Source organism: Arabidopsis thaliana, chromosome 5 (assembly GCF_000001735.4).
Source record: "Arabidopsis thaliana chromosome 5, partial sequence".
Lineage (NCBI taxonomy): Eukaryota > Viridiplantae > Streptophyta > Magnoliopsida > Brassicales > Brassicaceae > Arabidopsis > Arabidopsis thaliana.
This window is the reverse complement of record NC_003076.8, coordinates 19,469,992-19,493,844: the sequence shown is the minus strand read 5'-3', so window position 1 is coordinate 19,493,844 and position 23,853 is coordinate 19,469,992. Positions and strand designations below refer to the sequence as shown.

The following is a 23,853-nucleotide window of genomic DNA, read 5'->3' as shown; positions in this document are numbered from 1 at the left end:
ACACCACACCCATAATCCATTGCTAGTGAAATTTTTGAGTAGGCTTGATCATTGTCCTTCCTCCTTGGGTCCTTGAGAGGATTCATCACCCATCACATAACCATATACTCCCATGTCAAACACAGCAAATTGATTGCTTACTAAGACACTGTTCTGCACAGTCTCATTTGCCAATGAACCTGAATGAGGAGGAGTAGCTAGGATAATTACCAAGGCTGGAGATCACTATTTATTTTTTTATCTTCCATTTTGCTATAATCTATAGAAGATGACATGAAGAGGTTTGACAAACAAAAAAAAAAAACAATATCATGAAGAGAAGCCATTGGGCTAAAATCCAAAAAAAAAAAAAAAAATTTGCTACCAAACAAATTAACAATGTTTATAGGGGAACATTTCGTCCGGTTATTAAAGTTTTCCAAATTAGAAAAAGAAAAAAAAAAGAAGATTCTTTGAAGTTCACCAGTTTAAGTTTCTCGTAATGCATTAGAAATCGACATTTCACCAGTCAAAAATCTTGGACAAATATTCGCAAAATTAGTTTTAAAAACATTCTTTCAGTAAAATGTAAACAATTAAAAAAGAAACATCTCTTTCGTTTCTTTTATTGTTAGCGAAACATCTCTTTCGTAAAAAAAGAAAATTGTTTTCAGGAATCTTAAAATTCTATACGTTAATACGTACGTTACGTACATGTAGCTTTGGCGTGGAATGGTAGCTCCCCGACATCTAATTAGATGATAACTCGTTTTCATTTAATTCAGTGAACAATGTAAACTATGCACGTAAGAAACTAAATTAACACAAAAACGTAACGAGTTTCGGAATATTTCTGGTGTTGGTTTATATAAAATAAAGGTAATGCTTGGCCTAACAAAACTCATAAGTGATTTTATTTTATCTTTAGTAAAGACTTTGAACTAGTTGATTGATGTCACGTCTCTTACTATATATGATATAACATGTGAAAATATAATCTAGAGTTAGATAAATACGACTTTACTGTTTTCGTTAACTTGAAAGTTTCGTTTGACCAAGAAATGTAGTTAAATATTTGTGGGAATGTGAACTCATTAGTCAAAACGGACCAAGAAGATGATGCTTACCGAAAACATATTTTGTAAAATACAAAATTCTTATATCCGAATGTAACTAATTTGAGAAAGACGGTCTCTATACGTATATAAAATATATGTATATATGCCTCTCTATTCTTTGATGAACTTCAGTCAGGGTAATTAATTTACTAAAACTCTTCCAAAATGTCACATTCCTTCTTCAATTTATTCCTAATCTCTCTTTTCCTCTACAACAATTGCATTGCGCATCACTATACATTCACGGTAAGTTTAAATTAGTTAGTCAATTGGGCGTGAGTAAACAAACTTTAATTGATTAAAACTAATAAAATCGTTAATTAATGGCAGGTTAGGGAAGTTCCATATACGAAACTGTGTAGCACGAAGGCGATTTTAACCGTTAATAGTCAGTTTCCTGGACCGATTATAAAGGTTCACAAAGGAGACACTATTTATGTTAACGTTCAAAACCGAGCTAGTGAAAACATCACAATGCATTGGTAGTCTAAAGACCATTTGTATTATACCACTTACAAGCATATAATAAATTAAGACGATGATGATTGAATAAGTGTATATGTATATTTAAACACACAGGCATGGTGTAGAGCAGCCGAGAAATCCGTGGTCAGATGGTCCTGAATACATCACACAATGCCCGATTCGACCCGGGTCAGATTTTTTGTACAAAGTCATATTTTCCATCGAAGACACGACTGTTTGGTGGCACGCGCATAGCTCTTGGACACGTGCAACTGTACACGGTCTTATTTTCGTATATCCTCGCCCCCCGCAAATCCTCCCTTTTCCAAAGGCAGACCATGAAGTCCCCATAATTTTGGGTAAATGGACAAAATATTTTCATTTTCAGATTTCTATTGTATATTGTTACACAAATATTTTTTTTCTTCTTCTTCTTAAAATTTTTTTTATGCGATTCATCAGGTGAGTGGTGGAAGAGGGATGTGAGAGAGGTCGTTGAGGAGTTCGTAAGGACAGGAGGGGCTCCTAATGTGTCCGATGCTTTGACCATCAATGGACATCCTGGTTTCTTGTATCCTTGCTCTAAATCAGGTTTTGTTATAATTTTCATTTTTTTTTTTATCATTTCTCCTTGATTAGTATGTTTTTGATCCGTATATTTATCACAATTTGTGGGATAAAAACTTTATACAAGTGTAACTGTGAATTAAAATCATTATATGTGAAGTGATAGACTAGGAAAACAGAGTAAAATGATTAGAATGAGCATTTGTTAAAATCTTTTTTGAACACAAAAAAAAACAAAAGTAAAAGCATCTTCATTTGTTGAAATCTTCTTTAAAAGTTTTTTTTTTGTTTTTAAATTGTTTAAAATTTATTGGGATTTTATAAGATAATTATTTGTATTTCATTCTATTGGTTGTTAGTTGTGATTACTCATTAGGAACTTATGTGTGTGTTAGTATTTATTATATAAAACATTTTTGTTTATATTTTTGAAAGTATTACATTATCTTTTTGTATTATGCATGCGTATACGTTTAAAACTTACCTAGTAATTTTGTTATTTTACATGAACAGATACATTTCATCTCACGGTAGAGAAGGGGAAAACCTACCGCATTCGGATGGTAAATGCCGCAATGAACCTACCTCTCTTTTTCGCAATCGCGAACCACAGCCTCACCGTAGTCTCGGCCGATGGACACTACATCAAACCTATAAAGGCTACTTATATCACTATATCCCCTGGCGAAACACTAGACATGTTATTACACGCTGACCAAGACCCCGAACGCACTTATTACATGGCTGCCAGAGCTTACCAAAGCGGAAATATCGATTTCAACAACTCCACTACCATAGGAATCTTAAGTTACACCTCTTCATGCAAAGCTAAAACATCATCGTTTTCAGGATATTACCCAACCCTTCCTTTTTACAATGACACCTCAGCAGCTTTTGGATTCTTTACCAAGATCAAATGCTTATTCTCCGGTCAAGTTCCTGTCCAAATCTCTCGTAGGATAATCACGACGGTTTCAATAAATCTTCGCATGTGTCCTCAAAACTCGTGCGAAGGTCCAAATGGGTCGAGATTAGCAGCGAGTATGAACAACATATCGTTTGTCACACCAAGTCACGTGGACATACTAAAAGCTTATTACTATCACATTAAAGGCGTTTATGGAACGCGGTTTCCGGAGTTTCCACCGTTGATTTTTAATTTCACCGCAGAAAATCAGCCATTGTTTTTGGAAACTCCGAGACTCGCAACCGAGGTAAAGGTGATTGAGTTCGGTCAAGTGGTTGAGCTTGTTATTCAAGGGACTAGTTTGGTTGGTGGTGGACTCGATCATCCTATGCATCTCCATGGTTTTAGCTTCTATGTGGTTGGAGTAGGGTTCGGGAACTATAACATAAGTGAAGAAGATCCGTCGTCGAGATATAATCTCTACGATCCACCGTATAAAAATACAATGACCGTGCCTAGGAATGGTTGGATCGCTATCAGATTCGTAGCTGATAATCCCGGTACGTATCTTAGATATATCCTTAATTTATAATCTTATTAACCTAAATAAGAGATAAGAGTTGATAACTTATAAGTAGCGTCCTAAGTTTTATTCTTAGCTTTGACTAGCTTCGAATCCCTATACTTGTTGTTTAAATTGTGGTGTTGTAGCCGACCACTCTAGAAGAAATTTTAAAAAAGGCCAAACGACCTAACTAAACCGGATTTTTCAAAATATTTTTATCCGATTTCAAACAAAAAATCGAATTTCAAATTTGTTTCTTCTAATATTATATGTTTATTATGGTCTAATTAAATTATATATATAGCTACTATATACATAGCATAAATTAGAATTGGTAAGCTATTTATATTTTGAAGTTATTTATAATCTTAAATAGAATTAAAAACTGAAATTAAATAGAAATCAAATCCAACTGACCAAAATTTGATTTTGAATGGGTTATCGATTCTGAAATTAAAATAAACCTAAAACCATTACTATAAATTGGAAGGAACCAAATCAAATAACTAATGTACATCTCTAGTTAAATTATCACTTTTGAAGGTGATGGTTATAATCTTGCAATTTTGTTTTATAGGGGTTTGGTTCATGCACTGTCACTTGGATAGACATCAAACGTGGGGTATGAATGTTGTGTTCATTGTTAAGAATGGTAGAGAGCCAAATCAGCAGATTCTGCCTCCACCAGATGATTTGCCGCCTTGCTATGAATAATTAAATGTTACCAAATGCTTTTATCTATTCAAACTGGTATTCAATTGTTACCAATTTGGGCATATTTAAATCATGATCATATTGTATTTCATTTATGTAATAAATTATTTTACTAAAAGAGAATTCTTAATTTTCTTGTCGTAAAAATATAATTTACGGTGGTATTATTAAGGATAAACAATGTATTAATCTTGTGTCATAACCAAAAAAAAAAAAGAATAAATAAGTTTAACAATTTGTAGGTTAAATTTTAACTTTCTGATGAGAAAACAAATTAAAAAAAAATCTCTTTCAACAATTGTCATATATAAAATGTACGAGCCTTTTACAATTACAAGTTGAAAGCTCCAATGCCTTATTATATTTCTTTTTCTGATGAGAAAACAGAATTATTGAAAGCTCCAATGCTTTAACCGTACCAACATTTTATAACCACAAGTTGGTCTTGGATTTCTTGAAGGTTGGCTTCAATTCCGAATCCGTACATGCATCCAAAGATATTCCCGTCATTGCAAGCTTTTTGGAGTTGAACATTTTATTGGAAAAATCTTCGACCCTTTATCTTTATTTTTCTTGTAGTTTTTCAGTTTTCATTTGTATGGTTTCTTATTTTTTGAGGATTTGATTTGAATGCAATGATTTTGAACAAAAAGAAAATGTACAAAAACCATCTCGACATTAGTAATCTTGTATCCCGATCTTATTATTACATTCAGGAACAACTTTTGTTATACTGGGACAATTTCTTCTCCAAAATTAATAAAAGTAAAAAAAAAAATACAAGTAAATATAGTTATCCACATGGACATAAACTTGTTTTTCAATAATAACTTCCGAATAAAGTGAACTGAAAAATGAGGACAGCGAAAATTGAAAGAGATAAACAATAATTTTTAGAAAATCAAGAGAGAAATAGTAGTAACAACAATGAGTCAAGTGATTAAATTTGGAATCTAATTAGGGACATGGACATGAACGTGAGAAAGAAAGATTATTCAATAAATTAAATTTAGCTTTTGTGTTTTGAAAAAATCATAAGAAAAAAAGAAGAGAATTAAAGCACTAAGGTTAATCTCATAATATTTCCAAAAGCTAAAGATGTGGTAATGTTTCTTCTCTCGCACTCCAACAAGTTAAGTCATATATTCAGGTAGGGGATATCTCCATGTCTTGTACCATATCAGTATCATCATCACCTTGAGGGATCTCTGTGTGGTGACTATCGCCATTGTAGGTGAAGTGATGCATCTGTGTTATGTGACCCTGTTGAACTGCTGTGGTCTTGTGGCTTCTACTCAAATCCCTTCGGCTCCAAAGGTATAGAGGTGGCGTTATATTGTTCCACTGCTCTATCGTTTTATCATTCACATCTACTGACCCAGGCAAGTAGAACGACTGCAGAACAAAAAGTACAGAGATTGATCAAAAGCTTATTTGTAAAATAAACGAGAGTTGGAGTCATTTGTACATGTACTTACCATTCCAGCAAGTAAATTTCTGTCCTCCCAAATCAACTCATAATCATCAATCGCATCGACCCTGAATGTAGACAAACCCAGAGTTATGAAAAGTTTGTCATTGAGACTGTCTATTTGCTATTTACCTTTTTGTTTCACTTGGTACGATGAGGATTAAGATCTTCGGTTTAAACTCGAGGGCCTTCTTAATGAAAGTGTTAGCAAGACTGGCTTTGTAACCAAAAGGCGGGTTCAATCCCATAATCTGTTTTTATCCATGACAAAAAGGAAACTCAATCAGTGTAGTCAATAAATGCATCTCAACTTCAGGATTTCATTTGCTTTCTTACCAGTTGAGAGCCATCGGGTAACTCTTCTTCCTTCACACTCAGCCAATCTCTCATCTCAAAATTGAAGTTGTTCTGCCATGGAAACGTCATGTTTTAGAAACAGCTTCAAACAAAAGAGTAAAAGAGTGGTAGCTGTACCTTAGGTGGGATGAGATCTAAGTTTTTGTAGAAGCATATTTTCCCCGTTTCCATAAGCTTTTCTTTCATCAAACAACTGAAGTCATTAGAGCCGCAGCAAAAGTCGACTACCTGAAACCTTCGAGAATGTTATATTTGATAATTTACCTAATAGCAGAGGTATTGCTTAAGGAATTATTAGCACATTTACCGTATCGCCATTTTCGACATACCAGTGGAGCCTCTCTACAATCTGCATCATTAATTTCTATTAAATTGGTTTTTAATAATCATCACTAAACCAGTAGACTACGATGGATCAAGGTAAAGAAGAGTTAACAAAACAAAAGAGATAAATAGTTCACCTCTTTAAGCTTCTCTGGATTTGTGAAGTGACGACCAAACGATGTGTAGCGCATACCATGGAGAAAAGGCGAAATTTCAAGCTTTTTCTGCAGTTCATCAAAAACATGAATGTTTTATACTGTGAAAGCTAAGTGATTCTCATTGAATAACATACCAGCTTCCAGAATAAGTTTAAGATAAAAATATTAAGATAGCTGAATATAATTTATAACCTTATGCTTCATGAGTTGGAGTAGGCTATCTGGGTCAAATAAAGCTCTTGCATCTCTGTCACGCCCTTCTTCAAACATCTTTAAGGCAGCTCGAGCAGCCTGTAGAATTGTCGTTAAGATTCAGGGAGACAATACTGCTAACTAAATTACATATCTATGTTTCATAAAAAACACCGCAGTCATAGTGACATACATTGACATGAGTCCGAACCAATCCTGTTGTGATGTTCTTACTAAAATAGTTTCCTGAGTGGTAGGATTTTATATGGGTTGGCCTACGAGACTTAACGAACTCATCAAAGTTAAACGAGGATTCCACTTCATCGATTATACCCATCACCCTGTCTTACCCGAAAAGTTAAAATGATTAGCTGAACCTATTAATAATGTAACAATTTCTTGTATAGTGGCCAAAAAGAACATTACCTCTGTTCCACCTCATCGCAGCTAATATCTTTTTTTGGTTTCTCATAAGGGTCAGTAATACCAAGACCAGTAAATAGACCCTCATGATGACAATGATCCGTCTCCATACCCAGAACATCCTCTTTGAACTGTGCTAGCCCGTGACTTCGTGTTCTTCTTTGTCCAGATACATCAGGAAAAACTAAGTGGTCTCTAGCTGGAGTAAGAATAAGACCGTCTATCTCATGGGCCCTGTTCAAAAGTTTATGAAAAGCTATACATTATACGGATCATAACAGAAAAATCTACTTTAAAATGCACTCAAAACCGATCAGAACATTTAAAAACTTACAAACAATATATAAGAATGCGGTTGTAAGGAAGCAGACTTTCCCAAGCTCTTTGCAATGTCTCATCGTCAGAGTTGAGTTCAGAAGTAATATCCCTGAATACAAACGAAGAAAACAAATATCTAAAGCTAAATCTATGGCCAGTAGGAGTTTGAGGAAAAAGTAAAATGAAAAACGGTTTACCTAGGTAAACATTTTCTGTGATAAGCTGTTGGGCAACGTCTGCATACAGCAAAATGCACGCATATTGATTCTTGTCTTCACTCATGTTACAGAGTTTACATGTGTGTAGAGGACAGGCAAAGCAGTCTCTAGCAGCAATCTTGGCTTGAAGTTCTTCTGCTTTGTTTTGATCATCAGCACAGAGAAGTCTTGCAACGCATTCAGGATGGTAGAAATGACCACAGTTTGACGCAGAGCAAGGGAAGACCTTCAAAACAGTAAACAGTTGGATGAATTTCAAGTACTAAATACAGCTAAACTTAACTTACCAAGTATATGCACATATATGGTGCAAGTATATCATACCTGTTGAGAGAAATTTTCATCAGAGGATCCCAATTCGCCACAAGCATAGCACTGGTGCTGTTTATAGAGACAATTGTTACACAAATAGGTCCCGAGTGCCTACATATGTAACAAACCAACTTCAGCATGAAGCCTCACCATAATCGCATATTGAACAGAAACTCTAAAGTTGATTCACAGTACCTGAATTTGAGTCTTATCAGTGAATCCTAGCGATTCGCACTCTGTCTCAATTCCATCAGCTATGGTTGGATGGAAAGATCTCAAGCAACTTCCTTCACAACTGAGTTCAAAACAATGAGATTAAATGAAATCGTTGCAGTTTGTAAGGAGCTCTAGAAGTAGCATCAACTCTTAAGAAACTATGAAGCTTGACATACCACAGAACATAACCACCATTGTCACAAATAGAACATACTGGATCAAACTGCAGGTTCGCCTCAGAATCATCATCGCTACTGCTGCTGTTTTCCTCATCTGTCATATTCTCAACAATGGAGTCCTGTTCCATTGGTGTCTGAGCATCTTGTAGATGGTCTGTTGGAAGTTCCTTAAGAGAAAAAAAAGAAAAGAATTAAACTCACTAGAAAAGAGAGCAAGAAAGGGGGGAGAACAAAGAAACCACTTCTAACTAGGTCTTACCACTTCGATAGGTGTTGTTTGTGATGTCTTCCCCAGAAACGTAATCAAAAACTACACAATAAATCATCAAGGAGAAGCAGTGAATATACAAATGAGAGTTGCTTTTCTGATTAATTTGATTCCTTCTAAACTAATATGTGTTCTGAATTCTCAAGTAGCCACTCAATAAAAGAAGACTCTCAAATCTGAAACACACAAAGAGCAAAAATGAAACAAAAGTATTAGAAGCTAAGGAATCAGACTCATAGTCATATAGTTCAGCTCTCATTAGAACCAAACGCACAAGAAATATGTAATAAACAATCCTTTCCAACGAAGATAAGAGAGACCAAAGAAAAAAACAGACCTTTGATTTTGTCAAATCTTCATCTCTTTTCATAGCTTCACAGAGTAAAGAAACATGATCTAAAAGTCATCCTCAGAAGGCTGGATCCTAAATAAACAACAAAACAAACACATGATTTCAAATATGACATAAAAACAACAACATAACAAAAAAACAAACTATTCCAATCATACCCATGAACTTTCTGTAAACTACTCCACACATCACCACTTGCAACATCCGGATCCCTTTTAACAAAGTGAAGAAACTGAAGAGTAACCAGACTTGTTCTTATCAAAGTCTCATAACTCTTTCTTGGGCTTTGTAGAGTTATCCAATGCAACCCATGTAGAAGAACCTCAATTTTGGGATGTTCATCAACAGAAGAAAGATAAAAGTTCCAACCTTTAACAAGCTTAGAGAATGACTCGTCTCCAGAGTCAATATTACCACGCAGAAACACAGACAATCCTGAGCTATCATCATCATAATCAACGCTATTCCATTTCAGTGGCAAATCACAAAACTTGACAAGCTCTTCACTTTGATCAATGAAATAGTAGTTATCAACGAAATCAGGTAGAATCTCTCCTTCTTCTTCAGACCACTCCATTAGATTAGCTGAAGAAGTTAAAAAAAACAAAGCTCTACAGATTTGAGCAATTTTCAGGAGAAATTAGACGAAACAAAGCATGCATTATAGATTTCCTTGACGCATTTTCTCCGATACCTGTGGCGTTGATGAAGCAGAGCTCGACAGTGGGAAAAGAAATCAACAGAGCTAGAGTGTGACTAAGTATGGGAAGTGCCTCTGTTTCTGATGGAGGGTTCAGCTTTAATTAATGATAAGTGCAACGATGTCGTTTTGTTGTCATTGTTTTGTTGTTTAATTATATGCGAATTATCTCATTTCATTTATAATTAATTAATATCTCTTCTTATAATTGATTTGGGTAGAGATGGAGCATAAAAAGGAACTTGATTTTTATGATAAAATCTACTTAATATATATATTTCTTTTTCGATTTGACTCAGACATGTTAGAAAACAAAGTGTTTCTACTTAAATAACCACAAGAATCTTTAGGGAACAGGATAAACAAAGAATTTGTGGTGCACACTCCTAAACAAGGATCATATCACTCACATTGATGGTATCTTAGTGAAAATTAATTTCACTTAAAATTTTACAATAAAAATATTTTCACAGCCCAAATTACTAAGAATACAATTAAAAAAACTATAATATTGATCTATAATTACCTCATACTATAACTCTTTGTAAATTTCAAATTTTAATGTTACAACTGGAAGAGACAGTTTAAGAATAACAAAAGTTACTGAAACAAGTAACTAGGTAACTAACGCAAATCACACTTACAAATAATATAAAAGAAACAACATAATAGAACAAAAAAAAACAATTACTAATAGAGAAGTAATTTATTTAGCGCAAATACTCAGCTAGTGCCAAAATATAGATAAACATCATTTCCGTTACAAAGACAATGCCACGTGATTAATTCGTGAATCAAGCAATCAGTTATTTAACTGCACTCTGGAGGAGCACCTTGAGGAAATCTTTTCTTATCAGTGCAATAGTTGTAGACCATGTACTTTCTCTGTGCCCATTTCACTCTATTCTTGCCTTTGAAATCAAGTACTTGAGTAAACCATGAGGAATTCGCAGAGCATGATGATTTTCCATTGGACCACACACATGCATCCACATTGTAGTTTCTGTAGAAAGCGGTGAAAGGAGCTTTGGACCAGTCTGTTTTCTCTAATCCTCCTCTTGTAGCCCAATGCTCGGCTTCCCAAAGGCTAGCATAGAGCCTCATTGGTTGATGCTTTGGGAAGGGAACTCCAAGGGCTTCGGAGTTCTTGAATTCTCTTATCGGAATTCCATCTATTGTAAAACTGAAAAAGGAACAAGAAAAAAGGAAAAAAAAAATTGTTGGTTGATGAGCTTATAGCCTCAAAACATATGAGATTCTATTATATGCAAGGGATTAATTAAACTAATAAAAAAAGTTGCTCTTACATGACCCTTTGGGGATTCCATATGATACAATAAGTGTGAAAGTCAACAGTTGGGTCAAACCATAGATGAAACTGTTGTTCTTTGTCTCCTGTGCCTTTTGTGTAAACATTAGTATGAAGAGTATATGGATGACCACTTATGTTTCCCAAGAACTCAAAATCTATTTCATCCCATGTAGTTCCAGGAGATTTTAGCTACACAAAGTCATCATAAAGCAAGTAGTATAAATATATGAAATCTAGTAAATAGCTAAAGATGACAAGAATGGTTTGATCGAGATATGTATATTACTTACATAGAATGTTGTCACTGTTCCAGCAGAGTTACCAGGTACAAGTTTCATTTGAACCTCTACTTTGCCATAAAGAAACTCTTGATGGGACTGAAAACCGGAACCAGAGAATTTGTCGAGCGAGAGAGAAAGAAGATTTCCGACATTGTCGAGAATTTTTCCACGGCCATCACCCCAATGTATCTGAACGTCCTTGTGAAAGCTACCAGCGTAGACACGCTCATATTGTGCTGCAAAGAGAAAGATAATCAAGAAGGCGAACCTTCTACCGCAAAATGACACCATTTAAAATTGCTTTTGGAAAGAGTAGTTATAGTATCTTAGATGGATTGGTGATGTGAAAATGAAGGTAAAGGACGTTAGTATATATAGCTGTTGGAAATGAAAAGGAATTTGTGTGGGTCTACTAATAAGGCTGACAAGTGATAATATGTATATTCATTATTTGATAGTATATTGATTGTTAGAAAGTGAAACCAAGATATATAACTCCATTACTTGGTTTGTATGCCGGCATAAGAAAAAATTAATACGAGAAACACTTATGTTTATAATTGGTTGGTTGGTATGTCGCGTTTTTTATAAAGAGCTTAAGTATATGTTTGTTAATTTAGAATCAGGGCCACCTACTCGTAAATGGTAACATACAACTATGAGTGCCCTATGGATTGTTTTATACTTTCCGGCTATTTTGACCATAAATCATATTTATATTGAAAGCATTATTCATTTAGATATTTCATTTGCAAAATTTTGTCGGTCAAAAAACTTTTTGTTTAAATATGTATATAGAAAGAAAATATAAAATCATTCTCGACAGTCAGTGTTCATAAATTAGCATATGTTACGTAAAATCAGAATCGAGTTTGCAGAAGCTAGCAATTAGAAGTATATATAAGTTTTCGAAGATTGAAAATTAGGCTCTATAAACGTCAAGCTACAAATTGCATGATAATTACATAAATCATCCAATTAATGGTGTATAGTAAGAAATACATATCTTAGAAAATCATATTATAAACAACAAAAATAATCATATTTCACATTATAAAACAGTGTTTAGAATATACTGAAGATATAGTTTATTGAATAATTATACTATATAACAACGTAATAAGTATGCTATCAGAAAATTAGAAGATAATATATATGTTTGAAATGCCTAACGTTAACAATTCAAATCAAAACAATATACATGCAATCGTTAGAAAACGTCCTTGTTGCATGATTTTTGGTGACATGAGTAAAAGGTTCCATCGCCAGCGACGAAGTTAACTCGATCAGCTTCTCGCAGTGTATATAACTCTTTGTTTTTGGTTTCAAGTCTTTTCCTTTGACCTTTGGTGTTTAGAGTTTCACTATTTTGATGCATATCCTTTCATATTCTCAAACAGTCAACACTGTATAGATTATGAAATCTATGAAGATTCGGAGCACTATCTTTCTTACAACTATGTGTTAAAGAGCTATGTTGTGTTCTATTTTGATGATTGATAAAAACCAGAAAGTTTATTTTCCTATAATTACGGACATTATTTGAGAACTAAACAAATATGTTATGAAGGCTTTCTTAACATGTCCTAAGAATTCAAAGTTAACTTTTTTGTTGTTGTTTTTTTTACGACAAAAGTTTTTTTTTTGTTCCCGCCAATTCACAGTTACCTTTGTGTTACCCAACCTACACGTTATGGTAACACTGTAACAGTAACACGTTCCCGATTGTTTGCTTACTTACCGGTTGCCGACTAATTTGACCAGTAATCATTCTTTTTTAGGAAAGCATTCTTCCTTTTGATATTTTGATTTGCAAAATTTTGTCGGTTAAAAACTTCAAGGTCTCCACTATCTCTTCATAATCATTCTATGTATTATTTCTGTTTTAAAATATTATAAGACTTTCAACATTCTATTTACTAACAAAATTAATATACATCGATGTGTATATATGTACGTACATATAATAGAAGTTGTAATCTGAATTAGCATATCATGTTTAAGAACTACCAAAAGAGAAATAGAGTTGATTATCTTATTCCAAATCTATAAAACAAAAGTACATATATATATATATATATATATATATATATTTTACAAAAGTACATATAATATATCATACATAAACGTATGTTAAAACTTCTTTTAATCTTTCACGACATAGTAGGATTGTGTTATAGATATTTTGCGAAACACCAATATTCGTGAGCCACTTTTCTCTAGAAAAAATGAATATCCGGAAAAGTTTTGAAAATCAGTGAATATCGCTTTGTTTAGAATATAATAGTAAAACTAGATTTTAACCGACAATTTATTTTTTTAAATTAGTATATATAAAATTTTGCAAATTATATTTATCTATAAAATATTTTTATTTTATAGTTTACAATTGTTATTAAGTAACGTCCTTCCAAACCCGTTCCGTCAAACCCGTTCTGTAAGAAAAAACCGCGGTACCCCGCTAATTTAAATTTATAATTAAAATAAATATTTTACGGGATTGCAATTGTGTTTTAGTTTGTCAAACAAAACTTTGTTTTAAATAGTTGTCGAAATCTAGTTCAAATTTTGGAGAAATAAGATTTAGTGAATTGATAATAAATGTATTTAGTTGCGTTTTGCTCATTTTAAGGGATTGCAATTGTCTTTTGGGTTGTCAAACATTTTTGTTTTAAATAGTTGCCAAAATCTAGTTCAAATTTTGGAAAAATCTGCGTGATATATGGGATTGGAATATATTTGGAATGTTTTTAGTTTGTTAATCAATTTATTGCTGAAAAAAACAATAATTAAAAGCCAGTGGCAGCCATTGTAAATAAGTTCCAACTCCAAGATTTATTTCACAAAATGGCTGAAAAATGTATATATAGATTTGAAAAAGCCATTCATGTTATGAGAAAAATATTCAACATAAACAAACAAGTGAATAAGTGAAATAGTTAATAGAAATTCTGGTATATATATATATAATTTTGTTTTAATTAATATAACATGTTAGTTGATCCAAAAATAATAATTAATATAATATGTTACGCGATGCTGCATTTCCAGAGACAAACCAATTCATTAGTCAATCTAACTGTTTTTGTTTGTCTTTTCTTTTATCAATCTAATTGTTGTCATGAAAACATTTGGATCTATTTTAAACTCATTGTTAGTGATATAAAACTATCAATCACATTCTTATTTTTGATCTTTCGTTTATCAATTTTCACATTATTAGCTTGTTCCAAATAATCTTCTGACGACCAGTTTTCCGCAGTAAGAATCTCGATGAAGTCATGGAACTCACTACAGAGCATACCCGAAAAACGTCCAAACCCTCTTACAAAAAAATCTCAACGGCGGGTCAGCGAAAAACGTCCACAATACATCTTTTTGGCCAAGGATGAGTTATGTAATTGACTACCAACAAATGTATATGGCTACAAACCTTTTTTTTTTTTAATCTTCTGTTAAATCTTACAAACCTTATGACATGTTCGTAATATTATTTCATAGTAGAAGTGGAAGAAAAAGTTTAACAAAGTCATTTTATTGTAAATCTTGCTCAAGAAAGAGTTTTGGTCGTCAAAGAAGACTATCGGTACTAGACGGCAATCTCTTGAAGAAGTTACTTGGCAGAGAAGGTAACTTGCTTCTAAACTTTGGATGCCTTAGATAGTATAGCCCACTGGCTAGTGCTATTGCTTTGAACGGCATTGCGTATAGGACCACCGACGCAGCCAAGCAGAACAAAATGAAGAGGCTTGTAGCCCTGGGGTCTCGCCAGCTTAAAAGTGACTGGATTCTCTCTCCCTGAGCTGCAATGTCTCCAACAACAGTCTGGATCCTACCTGCCACGCTTCTGAGCCGGTCATATCTCAGACGCACCAACTCTTGTGACCGAGACGTTGGGAATGTGTCAAACTCTTCATCGAGCTCATCAGGACCTACAGCCTCGGCCCATGAGAGTTTCATATCCATGTGAGGAGGGTGTCTCGGCCTGGACCTGAAGTTCCACAATCCAATGAAGAACATGTAGAGAAACATGGTAGGCAAAATCAGTTCAGGGTACATGACCAAAATGAAGAACAAGACATTGACCAGAACCGAAGTAACCGGGTATCTCCAGTTGCAAACATCTTCGAGCCACTTCCCGACCAAGAAATAACCTGAAAGAAGCGACATTATGCGAAAAAAGTTGGCTTTGCTTCTTCTCATGCTCCATAAGTGAGAATCTACATCCAGCATGTACTCGACGACCTCTTTCCTAAGTGGTGGCTCAGCTCGGCCAAGGCGGGTTGAAACAATGTTCATGGCTTGGTACCTTAAACCATCTACTTGGTTGACCGTGAAAGGGAAAAGATAGTGCATTTTGGGGAGAAGCGGGTGGCCGTAATTGTAGATGATGTTGGCTAAAGAGAGAGTTGTAAAACGGACAGATATTTGTAGGTCCCCCGTTTTCTTGAGACCGTGCGGTTGAAGAACAAGTAGCGGAAATGAATGTGTGTAGATCTTGTGAGCCTCTAGTGTAGACAACCTTATTCGAACCTGTTCCAAGGGTTTCAAGCACACAAAGTTAGAAGTGAGACATAATGCATATCAACGTATGAGTGACTAGGGTATGCATGCATGGCCATAATAACCAAACAGAGCTAAGAAAATTAAACGAAAACCAAATCAAATTTTAAACTGAATAGTGACAAAAATAATTAAAACCAAATAAAAATTGAATAAATTAATTTTAAAATTATTTTGTAAAATATTTATATACTAAAACTAAAAAGTAAAAAAAAATACTAAGATATATAGTATAAATTAAATGTGTTTTTACTTACCTTATTTGTACTTTTATTAAGATTTTGTTCAAAATCATATGAACTGAAATTTATTTATAAACCAAACCGAACCAAAAAAAAAAAAGTATTCAGTTCTAGTTTCAAAGAAGCAAATTGTAAAATATAAAAACAGAACTATATGGTCACCTTAAGATTGATTGTATATATAGAGAGAAAGAGATCACCTTTCCGATTCTTGCATCTCTAGAATCTGCAGTTCCGGATTGTGCAGAGCCCAAATGACTATTGTCGAAAACTCCGAGAGTAATGACAGTACAAGGATCATATACTTCCCATGTGTACTGCTCGTTCCATCTAGGACTTAATGTGTCAAGAATGGTTCTGGTTCTCACCCATTTTTGACCATACTTAGCAACACAATAAGCGTTAGTGCTTCCTCTACCGTCTTTTAACTTCATTGGCACCAACCCATTTGCTCCAAGAATCCCAATCTCTAACATTCCAACCGGCTGCTTCCATAACTGTCTAGCTGTAGGTCTTGTGTCGCTAATGTACATTGTTGACTCGTCCATCACATGGTAGCCTCCTTCAAGACAGATTCGTAGGTGAATCCGGCTCGAGAACTTATGTTCTTTTCTTCTTGCGTCTGGCTCAAGAACTCCGGTACCGTACTTATCAAGATTGAACCAACGGGAATGGACTGGACGGTGGTCTAAACGCTTTTCGAACACGTTCATCGGCAGGGTAATCTTGCCAATTACTTCATCTTTAGACGTGTGAACGCGGTCTTCGACAGAGATCACTAGCTGCTCTTCAAATGGCTCAGCAACCACAAAGACAAGATCTTCTTTCCAGAGTGGATTTGTGGTCTTTATAGAACAGATACTTGTCTTTAGGGTTTGCATTCCAACACTTGCTTTGACGAAAACATCAGGAAGCCGGTTTCTATCACTCGGGATCATGTCTTGAGCTTCGATAACATTGACTCTTAAGTACCACAGCTTAGGAGATACATATACCTTGGATCTAATGTTGAACACGCCTTCTCCATGAACAGAAGCAGAGTCGGCGTGCCATGCTTCAGGAAAAGCTTCATCGGCTTGAGTTCCCATCCAGACAGCAAGCATTATCTCTCCTCGTACTACTTTGCCTTCTCCTCTCCAATCCTCTAATCGGTACCACTGCGGAGCCAAAGGACTGTTTGGTGGAACCCTTGTTGGGATCTCGTTCAGATCAAACACTACCTTTCCAAGAATATCATCTCGACCTAGTGTTTCCTTGTCCTTCACGAAAACTTCAAGAACTGATGATTGAATCCGTTCTTTGGTAAATGCAAAAACTTGGTTCCATTCAGGAATTGTTGTCTTCCTATCAAAAATTTTCGTTCTTCCCTTGTAGTTCCCAAGCTTGACCTCCACGTAAGGATCACATCCGCCAGTTATTGAACCAGGTGGTAGCTCTTTTGCTTTAACAACTCGAACATAGAGATAAAACATCTGTTCCACAAGATCGTATGTGCCTGTAAATCTTTCTCCAGCATTTGGATTTGGCCATCTCTCTCCAAGATCCAAGTTCATGTCTTTCACCTTAAAGTCGTCTAGGTCAGTGTCACCATATGATTGCAAGTGGTTGGGGTTTTGAGGGTGAAGCTGGTTAGCTCCACGAGACATCGGTTTTTGGGCTTCATGCGGGTTTTCACGAGACCGTAGGCGAATGGACTGCATAGGTGCTGGCCGAGCAAAAACTTCTTGTCTATGTAGTTTCTGAACTGGTTCTTTAACTTCTTCACTCTTTTTCCCTTCGACACACTCACTGACCGAATCAGCAAGATCTTCTTCCTCTGCTGATGCAAAACTCTTTAGAGAATCTTCTGTTTCAGAATCAGCAGTATCTTCTTCAGTTCCAGAGGCAGAGGCTTGTGTTGGGCTGGTGTAAGGTTTAGAAGGAAGAGGAAATGTTTGGTCTTCTTCTGACGATGAAATGTAGAATTTGAGACCAATCTCACCTTTAACAGAAGAGAGAAGCCATTTCTTCTCCAACGTGAAGCGTTGATACACTTGGTCGTCCTTGTAAACAATATTACAGAGAGAAATCTTGACTCTACCGAGGAAACTTCTACCGGGAATCGGTCTTCTTTCGTGGTAAACCGAGACTTCAATGTGTTGGTTGTGCTGGTTTATCACACTCTGGTCATAATCAAAGTAGAGTTTTTGGTTCCAAACAGGGTTAAGGCTTTTAGGTACGGTTCTTGTTTTGCTTAACTGGTTAAGGAAATCAACTTCTACAAAAGGACTTGCTGATCCTTGGCCATCTCTGGGCATAAGATATTGAGCATCAACCACGTGCACGACTAGTTTGGTGGTGTTTCTCATTGTGGGGTTTTCTTGGTTTCTTGGAGTGCAAGGGAGATTTAAAAGGGAAAGAATCTTGAGGAGAGAAACCTAATTGTGGAAGAAAGGTATTTATTCTGATTAAACTAATCAAGAAGCTTGTTTATAAGTTGAAGTAAAGAATGTAATTATGAAGAAGCTACTTTTGTCTCTCATTGAGCTACAAGTTTTTAAAGGATTCTCTCTTTATAGGAAAATGAATTTGGAGGAAAAGTATAAGGCTGCAAAACAAGTAGAGCAATTGCGCAAAAAAGGTTTATTTAAAATTTTATTCTATGCAATGCTCAAAGCAAACAATATCCTTTTGCATAATGGTAATGCACGTTCTAATTCTAAACAATATCACCTTTTTAGTTTTGTAACAGCTTTTGAATTTTATTTTAAATAAAAGTTAGGAAAAAAAAAGACGATGTAGATAAATTTCCAATATATATGTAATATAAAAAACCAATTTAAATTCAACTTGCCGTTTGCAGAATTTTGTAATACTTAAAAGTAAAAAAGATATGTGGTTAATGAAAACTAGGTGTGAGTGTGACTGTGAGTATTGTTAATCATTACTATCATCTTTGGGATTTGTAAATGTTTTTCTTAGATTTTTTCTTAAAGCATAATTAAAAATCAATTTAATAAGAAACATATGTAATATGTTGTAGTATATAATACTAACGTTAATTGGTGTGGAAAATATATAAATAGACTAAATTAATGCAAATAAAAAAACTAAATGATTACTAAAATTTATTGTTAACCATGACTATCATCTTTCGGATTTTGTAAATGTTTTTCCTATTAGAGAAAATTTAACATGTTTCATAATAATTTGGATATATGAAAAACTTGTAAATGGGTTATTTTTCGTTTTGTAAACTATAGTAATAAAAATATAAATATCGTTGCGAAAAAATAACATGTAAATTACTCTGTATATTAGAAGTTTAGTCAAGTTTATTTTTTTTAATTAGTGAGTACTTGTTTTTGTTATCACTGATAAGTAGTTTTTAAAAGTATCACATAAGAGTAGTTTAAAAATTTATATATTTTAATTTAAAAACTTTATCAATCTATTTTATTCTGAAAACTAATATTTTTTATTATTATCATATAACTCATTTTGTATTTGTATAGTTCAATATATATATGATAAAATATGGAACTATAATCATGGGGTAAGGATAGTATACAACACATATGTAATTTTCATATTCTCTAAAGATTTTTTTTTCAATCTATTCAATAGTTCATTTATTTGGTTAAGACTCCTCAAACCATCTCATAATTGTTAGTGGTGTATATATGAATAAATTGCACATATTATGAGATACGGTATATACCTAGATCTCTACACTCATGTATATATAGATGACCTAATGAATAGAAGAGACACACGTAGTTTCTTATTATCAGAAGAACCTTAACTAAAACTTTTTTTTTGTTTTGAGTGAAACGTAGTCTGTCTTTCTGTTCTTACCTACTAATTCTCTTCTTTCCACCTTTCTGTTTTGTGATGGCTGACACCACTCTATCTTCGTACGAAAAATCATTTGGAATCATGCAGATTCGCGCTTATATTTTTGTCACTCTTGACTTAAATAAGTTGAACTACGATGTGTGGCGTGAGCTTTTTGAGACTCTTTGCCTAAGTTTTGGTGTCCTTGGTCACATCGATGGATCTTCAACACCGACTCCAATGACCGAGAAAAGATGGAAGGAACGTGATGGACTTGTGAAGATGTGGATATATGGCACCATCACTGATTCACTTCTTGACACCATCATCAAAGTAGGGTGCACAGCTCGAGACTTATGGCTCTCCCTAGAAAATCTCTTCCGTGATAATAAGGAGGCTCGTGCACTTCAGTTTGAAAATGAATTGCGTACTACGACGATCGACGATCTCTCGGTACATGAGTACTGTCAAAAATTGAAGTCGCTTTCAGACCTTTTGACAAATGTCGACTCTCCCATCTCAGATCGCGTTCTTGTTATGCATCTACTCAACGGTCTCACGGAGAAATATGATTACATACTCAACGTAATCAAACACAAGTCTCCATTTCCCTCATTCACTGAAGCTCGCTCAATGTTGCTTATGGAAGAGAGTCGCCTCTCCAACAAAAGCAAGTCTTCCTTGAGCCACACAAATCACCCCTCACTATCGAATGTCTTATTTACCGTCCCCCGCCAGCAAGAACGCTATCCGCAAGAGTATCACAACAACAATAGTAATATGGGACGCGGTCGTAGCAAGAAAAAAAATCGCGGAGGTGGTAGTAGTGACGGTCGATATAACAATAATAATAATTGGCGACTCAACCAGCCCCCAACTTGGATTTACGGTCCTCCTCAATCGCCTTATATGTATCCTCACGGTGGACCACAGTTTTTCCATAAGAAAACGTACTTCCCGCAACAACCACCAGTTTACATGTCAGTCACATCACACAAGCCGTCACCAACCAGTATACTTGAGCCATACAATCCGTACTTACATGGTGATGCTCGTGTGAATTATATCTCGACATCCATGGCAGATCAGTCGACGTTCATGCCATCTCATTTTCCTCAAACATACAGTTCCATGTCTCTCTCAGATCCTCCCGAAGAGATGTGGTAAATTGGTACCATAGCCACAAATCACGTTATGTCATAACTAGGTACCCTACAATTTGTTTTCTATTCGAACACTACTTTTTAATTACTTGCTTGTAATGGATCATCTACTCATACTACTCATTTCAGTCATGGTATTCTTCCCCCTCTTTTAAATAACCTTTTTTTTTTTTCGGTCATTTTTTTTTTTTTTTGGTTTTCCGATTTGTAAGTAACAATAATTATACCATTGAGTTTGACTCATTTGTTTTCATATTAAGGATAGTAACACTAGGACCCGACTATGTAGCTAAAAGATGTAAGCATCTTCAAAAAAAAAAAAAAAAAAAAAAGAACACTAAAACCAAACTTCACCACTTCTTTTCATAATTCTTCTAGAGTGGTAAAAGTATTTCCGGATACGAAAACAATAAGGTTTTGGATTTGTTGTATGTTAAGGGACCGAGTCGAATGACAATATAGAACAACCTCACTATCAACGATCCAATGTAGCCTCCAATAACCATATTCCCGGAAACACGATGTCATAACTCAGATTGACTAAAGGTGTATCCGTGTATGCACGCTTTGAACAGAAGAGCCCTAAGTAACTTTCCCATTCTTTCTGCAATGCTATGTCCTCATGGGGCGTTTGGAGAACCGGCAACAATAAACCAGCTTTTGTTCGCTTGCGAAAATGCTAAAAGCTTGCTTGAGAATGTCTGTCTTCTGTAGGGATCCATCCAATGAAATTTTTGTTTCTAACATCCCAATTTGGAGCATTGTGGGGAAAATGATGTTCAGACTCAGTTGAATGAACTAAGGCGTACAACCCCATATGATGCCGGAAGCTCAGGCTGCTACAGTTAGATGCAGAATGTAATCTTTCACTCTCAACGCCGTCTGCAACGTCTTGATTTGGTTCCATTGTAACAAAACTTGTACTCAACTCACAACTAAAACACCCGTTTATGTTCTTCAACCACAGGACAATCAGAGTCGTATCCAGATATCAAATTATTGTCCAACTCTTCTTCTTCGTCTGACCAAACCGGATAACTTGTCTTGATATTGTTCTTCTCCAAATCAGCCTCAACAGATTTTTGATACAGTCCCCGACTTCTATCCAGAAACCCTTCATTCATCATGTTTGCGAACTTTTCCCTGACTTCAACAAGAGGGTGCTTTTCGATGAGATGCCGCCTATCATATGCTTCTCTAAGGATCACTGTCTGTGTATCACATTTCATAGAAATGTAGAAAATACCAGGGTGACGCTCAAATACTTTGGTGAACTTCTGCGGAAGTGCAAACGGTTTACGAAGATTGCTAACGTTTTTCCTCTCTGTCTTTTTTCCAATTGTTAGATGAAGAAGTTCGTGAAACACTCCAACATTTCTCTTCTCTGATAAATCAGTTCTTGGATCCAAATGAGATGCATCGACATAAGGTGATGTATAAGGAAGTCTTTGCCATTCTTGGAGCCACTCAATACTCTTCCTCTTCAATCCAAACCCTCTCGTAAATTTAACCGGGAAAGCCATACGTTCATCATTTCCAACGTCCTCTCTCAGTTGCATTTGCGAAACAGCGAGGTGTTCATCCCAATGTATTAATTTTAAACCGTCAAGATCACTAGACAACTTCACCAAACTGAACAAATCCGGATGCTTAGTAATCAACGAATCTCGATAATCATACGGCAAACCCAAGTCCCATCTAAGATGATCAATAGAATGTAGCGAAAGTGTTCTTTCACAAGTAAGCATAAGAAGTTTACACAACCTCACAAGAACATCCCTTTCATTCACCCGTGAAACATCAACTTCTTCATAATAAAGATCAATCGTCTCACGAGTTAAACCAAAGCAAGGAACACTAGTACCTGCACTATCCCAATAACAATGCTCAACAAAAATGTTGGGATACCTCCGAATAAAAGCTGAAAGCTTAAGCTCTTGAGGCAAACCAAGCTGACCACGGTGAGGCAAAAGCTTAAAGATAGGTAGTCTCAAATCAGGAGAAGCCGAAATAACAGAAACGAGATTACAAACTGCTCTAAGATGCTTTTCACGAACCACAACAGCATCAAGTTCTCTATCTTTAACCCATTTCAACTTTACATTAACTAAACCACATCTCTGCTGATAAAAAAAATCAAACCTTTCTCTGCATTTACACAAACTAGTAGACAAACTAACCCTTCTCTGTAGCAACCAGTGCATTGTAGCGAAACCCTAATAACAATAGCCTGCGTACAATAGCTAGAAAACTTAAAGTTTCGAAATTTACAGCTAAATTGCTCAAAGTTCTCATCATTAATGTTAAAATTGGAGACTTTGTGAGGTTTTTATGGAAACAACGACAAAAGGACGATGAACAGTTGAAATTAGATGATTGAGAAGTATAATTTGTAGAAGTTACCTGAATTCACAAGTTTCCGGTCATTTCTCGATCAGACCAACACAGTCGTAAGCAACGACGGCGAAGTTACAGAGGCGACGGTAACTATAGTTCTGATGGGTGGGTCGGGTCGGGTCAATTGGGCGAGTTAAAAGGAAAGTGACTGTTGATTGGTACCGGTCAATCGTGTGGAATGACGGCGAGTTACAGAGACGATGGCAACTATACTGTAGTTCTGTCTTGCTTTTAATGGGCCATTGGGCCCATTTAAGGGTTATAAGTCGATGGTCC

At 35.2% G+C, this 23,853-nt stretch overlaps 6 protein-coding genes across 8 annotated transcripts; 2 read left to right on the top strand and 4 right to left on the bottom strand.

Moving 5' to 3' along the window:
- Window positions 1–1,100: 1,100 nt before the first annotated feature.
- On the top strand, window positions 1,101–4,518 carry TT10 (Laccase/Diphenol oxidase family protein). The gene is made up of 6 exons (NM_124184.2): window positions 1,101–1,343; window positions 1,428–1,579; window positions 1,677–1,921; window positions 2,025–2,153; window positions 2,643–3,596; window positions 4,179–4,518. Exons 1-6 carry the CDS (start codon window positions 1,263–1,265, stop codon window positions 4,313–4,315), a joined length of 1,698 nt encoding a protein of 565 aa, NP_199621.2. The 5' UTR covers window positions 1,101–1,262; the 3' UTR covers window positions 4,316–4,518.
- Window positions 4,519–5,187: 669 nt separating this feature from the next.
- Window positions 5,188–9,830, bottom strand: ELP1 (EDM2-like protein1). 3 transcript variants are annotated; one of them, NM_001344757.1, is made up of 19 exons: window positions 9,798–9,830; window positions 9,262–9,688; window positions 9,089–9,175; window positions 8,743–8,927; window positions 8,481–8,650; window positions 8,284–8,383; window positions 8,101–8,199; window positions 7,756–8,002; window positions 7,575–7,667; window positions 7,244–7,496; window positions 7,011–7,158; window positions 6,818–6,916; window positions 6,605–6,691; window positions 6,451–6,492; window positions 6,261–6,371; window positions 6,123–6,194; window positions 5,919–6,037; window positions 5,794–5,854; window positions 5,188–5,710 (listed from the first exon to the last, which is right to left on the bottom strand). In NM_001344757.1, the coding sequence occupies exons 5-19, from the start codon at window positions 8,609–8,611 to the stop codon at window positions 5,462–5,464; spliced, it is 1,911 nt and encodes a 636-aa protein (NP_001318757.1). In that variant the 5' UTR covers window positions 8,612–8,650; window positions 8,743–8,927; window positions 9,089–9,175; window positions 9,262–9,688; window positions 9,798–9,830; the 3' UTR covers window positions 5,188–5,461. The 3 variants fall into 3 exon arrangements, with proteins under 3 accessions (NP_001318757.1, NP_001154768.1, NP_199620.4); NM_001161296.1 differs by lacking the exon at window positions 9,798–9,830 and having other exon boundaries at window positions 9,262–9,680; NM_124183.4 differs by lacking the exon at window positions 9,798–9,830 and having other exon boundaries at window positions 8,743–8,793; window positions 9,262–9,680.
- Window positions 9,831–10,317: 487 nt separating this feature from the next.
- Window positions 10,318–11,948, bottom strand: XTH20 (xyloglucan endotransglucosylase/hydrolase 20). The gene is made up of 3 exons (NM_124181.4): window positions 11,406–11,948; window positions 11,111–11,304; window positions 10,318–10,986 (listed from the first exon to the last, which is right to left on the bottom strand). Exons 1-3 carry the CDS (start codon window positions 11,685–11,687, stop codon window positions 10,614–10,616), a joined length of 849 nt encoding a protein of 282 aa, NP_199618.1. The 5' UTR covers window positions 11,688–11,948; the 3' UTR covers window positions 10,318–10,613.
- A 2,830-nt stretch (window positions 11,949–14,778) lies between these two features.
- AT5G48060 (C2 calcium/lipid-binding plant phosphoribosyltransferase family protein) lies at window positions 14,779–18,549 on the bottom strand (the record flags this gene model as incomplete). The annotated part of the gene is made up of 2 exons (NM_124180.3): window positions 14,779–15,929; window positions 16,402–18,549. 2 exons carry the CDS (start codon window positions 18,547–18,549, stop codon window positions 14,967–14,969), a joined length of 3,111 nt encoding a protein of 1,036 aa, NP_199617.1. The 3' UTR covers window positions 14,779–14,966.
- A 1,457-nt stretch (window positions 18,550–20,006) lies between these two features.
- AT5G48050 (Copia-like polyprotein/retrotransposon) lies at window positions 20,007–21,399 on the top strand. The gene has a single exon (NM_124179.2). It carries the CDS (start codon window positions 20,075–20,077, stop codon window positions 21,182–21,184), a length of 1,110 nt encoding a protein of 369 aa, NP_199616.1. The 5' UTR covers window positions 20,007–20,074; the 3' UTR covers window positions 21,185–21,399.
- On the bottom strand, window positions 21,400–23,853 carry AT5G48040 (Ubiquitin carboxyl-terminal hydrolase family protein). The gene is made up of 2 exons (NM_124178.3): window positions 23,584–23,853; window positions 21,400–23,410 (listed from the first exon to the last, which is right to left on the bottom strand). Exon 2 carries the CDS (start codon window positions 23,382–23,384, stop codon window positions 22,116–22,118), a length of 1,269 nt encoding a protein of 422 aa, NP_199615.1. The 5' UTR covers window positions 23,385–23,410; window positions 23,584–23,853; the 3' UTR covers window positions 21,400–22,115.